Here is a 7625-nt window from a genome sequence, read left to right as displayed (position 1 = left end):
CCTCAATTAGTACTCAATTTATTCTTATCCTGCGTTAAACATCAAAAAATTGATTTGAACTACGTGAAATTAGAGGTGGCACTATTGCCCCGGGTGTCCTTCTTGCCCCATGTCCCCCTAATAGGGTAGATGCATTAATCTTCGCCCCTCCCAAGTTTTCGCCCCCCTGATAGAACATTAGATTGTTCTGGATTGTAATAAAATAAAAATTGTTTTACTTTTTAACTTAAATAAAAGATTGAAATAAAATGTACATAGTTTCCAAATGGGGCTCACATAGCCGTAGCGGTAAACGCGCAGCTATTCAGCATGACCATGCTGAGGGTCGTGGGTTCGAATCCCGCTGGTCGAGGATCTTTTCGTAAAGGAAATTTTCTCGATTCCCAGGGCATAGAGTATCTTCGTACCTGCCACACGATTATACACATGCAAAAATGGTCAATCGGCAAAGAAAGCTCTCAGTTAATAACTGTGGAAGTGCTCATAAAAGAACACTAATCTGAGAAGCAGGCTTTGTCCCAGTTGGAACGTGACACCAGATAGAAGAAGATAGTTTCCAAATGTTACTAATTAAATCAATCTTCTCAACTGTCAAATCAGCGCGTATAAAAATGTTGTAGATATGATACGCTATTTTTTCCGTTCAATGAAAAAAGCGTCTATTTTAAAAGGCAAGGAAAACATATTAAGTTAACTATTTCATCTGTGAAAAATAAATAGTTATGATAAGACATGCATCAGCAAGAGACACGAATAGATTTTTTCAACTATTCCAGCAATTATAATCAGTTTCAAACTATTTTTTCAGGGTGGCGAAAACTAACTAACACGTTTTCATACGATTCTAATCTTCGCCCCTGGCGAAACTACCTGTAAAGTTCTTTCAGTGGTGCGTGTATTAATTTTCGCCCCTCCTCGAAATTGTTCAAAAAACAAAACACTCATTGATTTTGAACCTGTTTACAGGATGTTACAGAAGTTTAAAAGAATTTCCTAAATGTGCCGAATAGCTCCTTCTTCTTGGTATTACGTTTCCACTGGGACAGAGCCTGTTCTCAGCTATATATTCTCAGCAGTATTCATATAAGCACTTGCACAGTTATTAACTGAGAGCTTTCTTTGCATAAGCTACCATTTTCGTATTCGTGTATTCTTTATGACAAACGAAGGCAATATTATTCCCGTTACGAATAGATCCTTGACCGACCGGAAATCGAACTCAGACACCTTCAGCATGGCTTTACTTTGTAGATGCGGACGTTACCACTAGAATTAGGTAGGATTTTCAACCGGCTACTAAAACCTGTTCAGTTTACTATAATCTGGTAAAAATCCTGAGCAGTGCAGTAAACATGATCATGTCCATAGTAGCATTTAGTACAAAACATTTCAGTCCGTACAGCACAGTGTGATTCAATCAATTTTTTTTTGTCATAAATACTGCAACTCTGGTTAAATAAACCGAATAAATTTTCTTGTGTAATGATGTTGGCTATGTTTCAAAAGAGTAAACATATTTATGGTTGGTGCAGTTCTTATTTTTACCATGGATTCAGTAGTTTCTACAATAAAGTCCTTTTCAGTGTATGATATTTGTTGCTCATTATTATACTGAAAGTATATGACGAAGAACAAATTGAACTTTATATTGTCAATCAAATAACCCACCATATTCAGCAAGAATGGAAGGGAAATGATATTGGATCTTCTTCTTTCTGGCGTTACGTCCCAACTGGGACAAAGCCTGCTTCTAAGATAAGTGTTCTTATGAGCATTTCCACAGTTATTAACTGAGAGCTTTCTTTGCCGACTGACCATTTTTGCATGTGTATATCGTGTGGCAGGTACGAAGATACTCTATGCCCTGGGAATCGAGAAAATTTCCTTTACGAAAAGATCCTCGACCGGCGGGATTCAAATCCACGACCCTCAGCATTAGACCTGTTCATATTTAAACAAATGTCTGGAAATCTACCGGTCAAGCAGTATTCAGAATTCTCATGCCAAGAACAATGTCTGGTAAAATTTTCAGCTCATTTGATAAAGATTTCAGTATGCTTCAAGTTGAAAATGTGTTTATGGGCTTATTTCATGGTTTGAAAAATCATAACTAGCATGTGAAAAATCAAAACTTGCAATTACCACTATTTGAAAGCTAATTCTATTCTGTTAAAGTTTGTCGAACACGCTAATAAGATTAAATTGAGTTTTAGCATTGTTTGATCCAAATTTGCTCTCCACAGTACCCAGAAATTACAGTTTTCTCAATATACATGGTATATAAAACATTCATTGGCATTATTTTTTCAGGCCCTAGTCAACGGGAATCCAACATAATACATTTATGAATTCATTGACCATCAAGAGCTTACATGTTGCTTGAGGCAATAAATTACAATAAATGCCCAAAGATCGAATACCGCATCGCAACCTGATGATAGTTAAATCATGCATGACACATGTACCGAAAACGAATGAATTGAACAAGTTAGCATTGCTTTTTTTTCCGAGTGATGATTGTTTTGATCGCATTTCACTGATCATTTAGAACGATTTGAAAACAATCATCATCATCGACTGAGAAAAGGCAGTGCTAACGTGTTCATTTTTTGTATTCTTTGAAGCTCACGGTGGTGCTCTTGGCTCACCCACAGTGGATTTACAAATGTGCTTCATAATTACCTATTTTTTACAATTTATTTTCGTAAGGTAAATGGTAACTTTGAACGGGATTGACTTTAAGATATGCATAGTCTTCATGTCTGGAAATTAAAAATCCGAAATTTTCATGCAAGCAAGCTTTTCAGTGAAAACACCCGTGAAAAGAACCTCGAGATACAAATCTCAACCAAACTATGTTAAAACTTGCTCCAATCATAGAATCGTGTTCGGCAAAAGTTCGTAGAATTGAATAAACTACTATGTAGAGGTATTTCCGATACATTTTGATGTTTCGTTCGGTAGTTATGATTTTTTTAAACTTGAAAATAGCCCAAAAACACATAATTTAATTGAAGCACAACTAAATTTACTCTAAATTGAGCGAAACTTTGGCCAGAAGTTCATTTCGCAATGAAAAATCAAAGTATTGGTTGACTGGGGAGTTTCCTGACATTTTTGAAAATATGAATAGGTCTACTCAGCATGGTCATGCTGAATAGCTACGCGTTTACCGCTACGGCTCTCTGGGAAACGATATGGGATCTACCGATTTTTAATTTTTAATATTATTTCTACCACTATGTACATGAGTTAATTGGGTTTACCGCAATACTTTTTTCCCGCATTCAGTTTTTGGCACTGCTAACATTAAAGAAAACGCTGAAAATAATCAATTTCATTCAAAATAACGGTACTTGATATAATTATTTTGAAATATTGGAAAATCATGTACATTATGAAGGTGCGAAATATATGGTGCAATACATGGTAATATTAAGATAGTCTAGTGAGCGAAGTGCTGTTTCGTAATTCAGACATATCGGAGTTGATTCCGACATTCTGACATAGGATCATTTCTCGAATTCCTGGGAATAACAACATATTTCACATAAATGCTACAACAGCATAAATCAGGACCTTTCGTTAGTAGGCGGCTACAAAGCAAATCCATGCTGAAGGTGTCTGAGTTCGATTACCTATCGGTTCAGCATATTTTCGTAGTGGAAATTCTCTTTGACTTCCTTGTTCATGAAGTATCATCGTGCATGCCAGACTGTAAAAGTGGCAACTTATGAAAAGGGGGTGTGGGGCGAAGATTGAATTTGGGGGGACGAAAATCAAAGCACACCATCAATCCAAAAATTATACTTTTTTCAATGGTAAAACTTTATTTTGGATAACTCTGCAGCTTGATCATCGTAAACAAATAGATGAATAGTTGCATAAGCCCAATAACTTTATTTGATATTGGTTAATAGAGTCAGAAATTAACTATTTCTGCGATTACATGGTTTAGGGGGGCGAAATCTAATGCTTCTACCCTACCAAAACAATAAAAGAAAGTATACCACTCCAAAAACAGAAACAGAAATATTCACTGAAATCGTTTTATCCTGTTTGCATTGTTTCTAATTCGCATTGATTGACAGTATTCATAGGAATGGCTTTAAATTGCAGCATGTGATTCGCATGAATGAATTTCAAGCAAGCGTTCCCATAATTGAATGAGCATCTAGCTAGACCAACACTTATCCGATTTCCAATAAAAAGGCCAATTTTCCAAACCCAAATCTCCTTAGAGACACCCACTTACCGCGTGGGAAAAAAAAGAAAAGACATCTTAAAATTCCACTCATCAATACAACAGACAATTCACGATAACGAAGCCTCTTGAATGGAAAATTGCCGCTCGTTTGGTCTGCCCGACACGATTTTTTCATTTTTCAAAACGTCTGCCACATGTGTCTGGAATTTCTCTCGTTCCGTTTGAATTATTGGCAGTGGATGAAAAAACCGTTGCGTTCGTTGTTAACGACCGCCAAAAATCTTATTCAGAATATTAAATTACCAAGCAACAGATTCACCTTCCGTTCGTGGACAGATTCTGGAGGCAACTGGTGTTTGAAGCAAACTTGAACTTGACCAGCAATCTGAATGAAGCTCATGAACATCACTGGAATCGGTTCGGATCCAAGGCAAGTTGGAGTCTGCGCGTCCCGGATTTGGTTCACGGGAACTCAAAGAGCTTCATCCATTCTTCGTGTGATTCTCGCAAAGGGTTATTTATCATGCTGTTTTGGCGAAAAGGTCCTCAGTCGTTGATAAGCCGGTCGTAGGACAAGTCGTCTCTTAGGAAACGGATTCTTTGTACCATGGTTGGGAGAAATGCTCCGGAAGTTAGAAGTCAGTTCAAGCTTGCATCAAGCTAATAGAATGTGAACGGCTCGTGTATGGTCCGAGGCGCTAATACGAGAGTGTTGAAAGTGCGGAAGTTAATTAAATATGAATGGCTCAATGGCAAATCGAAATTCTTCTTCGTTGATTTATGAGAAGTTAAAGTATAACGATGGTTTCGACTTTTGTGAAGGAAGCGTGGAAAATTTGAACGAGTTTCAATTGAAATTGTGCTTCGACAGTGGAGATGTGCGTCGTGAAGGGTTTCGGTTGCCCGGCGGGAACAGGACTTCGGCGACACTGGAATATCCAACGGATCCATCAACTGCCATGGAGTGGGGTTACATGATTGGGGACTTCCTCACATTTTATTACACTCCAGCACTGGTCGTTAGTGGGAGCATAGGAAACATCCTGTCGGTTTTGGTGTTCTTCAATACAAAGTTGAAGAAGTTATCCTCATCTTATTACCTGGCCGCACTTGGCATCAGTGATACGTGCTTCCTGTTGGGACTGTTCGTGACTTGGTTGAGCTTCTTCCAGATTCACATCTACACGCGTGAGGTGTACTGTCAGTTGTTCACTTTCTCCAGTGGTTTAAGTAGTTTTCTATCGGTGTGGTATGTGGTTGCGTTTACGTTCGAGCGTTTCATAGTCGTACTGTATCCTCTGAAACGCCAGAGCTGGTGCACAGTGCGAAGAGCTAAGCTGGTTATAGTTGGACTTACCTTTCTTGGAGGATTACATAGTGCTCCATACATCTTTTTCGCGGGACCACAATTCTCCGAACGGACCAATGCTACTATCTGTGATGTACGGGAAGAATATAAGGTAAAACAGAGTTATTTAAGTGACTGCTATGAGCACATTAATGTAATATTTCTTGTTTTTTGTGAACGAATTGCCAACGAATTCTATTTCTTGTTGTAAAATATATATGAACACGACACATAAGAGGTGCAAAGTGAACATTTAACGGAGGGTGGCAGATCCAGTGGTAGTGTATAGCCAAAAACAGTGGAAGTGCGTTCTATGACGTGTTATAGGCCATTTTTATTTTTGTGTTTGTTTTTTTTTCTAACATGGACCTTGCCCTAACGACAGTATATATGCTGTCATTTGCGCTAATGGGAAGTGATAGTCACGAAATATTAAAAACTTGAAAACAAAGTCTGAAAAATTAAGTAATTACTCCGCTCAACGGGGCAAGTGGGACATATGCAGTACAATTTGTTCTTTCCACCTGCTGTTTTTTATAATTTTATTAGAATAATTTCAAACGTTTCATTTCTTATATTTAGGCGTTATGTTAGACAACACTATCATCCTAACTTGATAAAACTAAATTAAGCTTTCATTTCAATTTTGTAAAAAAAATATATTACATTTCATTTACCGTAGCAGTTCAGAATTTTAAAATCTATTAGCGCTAACAGCAAGAGCACAACCATACCGTTGCGATGCATATAAACAAGTTCAATTTTATGCCGCCTTTATCGAGCAAAAATGCAAAACCCCGAAAACCGCAAAAATCGTGTCACCACTGTGCTCGAGTCATTTCGCATTCGGGTTTGAAAAAACGTTGGGAAGAAGAAGACTACAGTTTTGAAGAGTCGTGACATTTTTTTGTTTTGAACGGTCATGGTTTGCTTTGGATTTTGATGGTCGTGTAGAAAAATGTGAATGTCGAGGTGGTATATGTTTGCTACAGTACATTTCCCATCCCTGGACTAGAGTCTGTTGATTCCAAATCAATCGTAGAAGGGTTTCTAGATTTTTTTTGTATTATTATTTTTTATTTTTTTTTTAATTTCTTTATTAGTATCATTCCAAACATTACATTCATTATTTCTTATATCTAGGTGTTCTGTGTTATTAGACAACACTATCATCCTAATTTGGTGAAACAAATCTAAGATTTTATTAACATTTTGTTTATAACATATTACATTTCATTTGCCGTAGCAGTTCAGAATTTTTACAGGTGAGTTGATTTCACCTGCTTATAAGAGAAAAAAAAAACGCTTTGAATATACTTAACCTAACTTAACCTAAACATATAACGCATTAATCGTGGCAATAGAAGATTGTAACGATTTTTGCCTGAAATTATTAATTATTTTATTTGACATTTGCTCCAATGTTTCAACATTGGATATTCTATGTAACTCATTGGTACTATACCAGGGAGGAAGCTTCAGAATCATTTTCAAAATTTTATTTTGAATTCTCTGCAGAGCTTTCTTCCTGGTATTACAACAGCTAGTCCATATTGGTACAGCATACAACATGGCTGGCCTGAAGGCTTGTTCTTAAGACAAGGTTTTGATTTTCTATTAATAAGGGGATAGAGACATTTTACATATTTGTTACATTTGGCTTGAATGCCCTCAATGTGATTTTTGAAAGTTAAATTCTTATCTAGCATGAGCCCTAGATACTTAACTTCATCTGACCAATTTATTGGAACCCCTCTCAGCGTGACAACATGTCTACTTGAAGGTTTCAAATAAAGAGCTTTTGGTTTATGTGGGAATATTATTAGTTGAGTTTTGGAAGCATTAGGAGAAATCTTCCATTTTTGCAAGTATGAAGAAAAAATATCCAAACTTTTTTGCAATCGACTACAGATGACACGCAGGCTTCGTCTTTTGGCGGAGAGGCCTGTGTCATCCGCAAACAAAGATTTTTGACATCCCTGAGGTAACTCAGGTAAGTCAGATGTGAAAATATTGTATAATATTGGTCCCAAAATGCTGCCTTGAGGAACACCAGCTCTTACAGGAAGT

At 37.0% G+C, this 7625-nt stretch overlaps 1 protein-coding gene across 1 annotated transcript in view; it reads left to right on the top strand.

Annotated features, from left to right (window-relative positions):
- Positions 1-4765: 4765 nt before the first annotated feature.
- The window catches only part of LOC110676099 (growth hormone secretagogue receptor type 1-like), a 50028-nt gene continuing 47168 nt past the window's right edge, over positions 4766-7625 (top strand). Inside the window, exon 1 of the mRNA XM_021842635.1 lies at positions 4766-5667. Coding sequence (XP_021698327.1) covers positions 4945-5667 — 723 coding nt within the window. The 5' untranslated portion in view covers positions 4766-4944. The remainder of the gene's footprint in view (positions 5668-7625) is intronic.

The sequence above is a fragment of the Aedes aegypti genome, chromosome 2 (assembly GCF_002204515.2).
Source record: "Aedes aegypti strain LVP_AGWG chromosome 2, AaegL5.0 Primary Assembly, whole genome shotgun sequence".
In the NCBI taxonomy this organism is placed as follows: Eukaryota; Metazoa; Arthropoda; class Insecta; order Diptera; family Culicidae; genus Aedes; species Aedes aegypti.
This window is presented reverse-complemented; position numbering and strand designations above follow the sequence as displayed.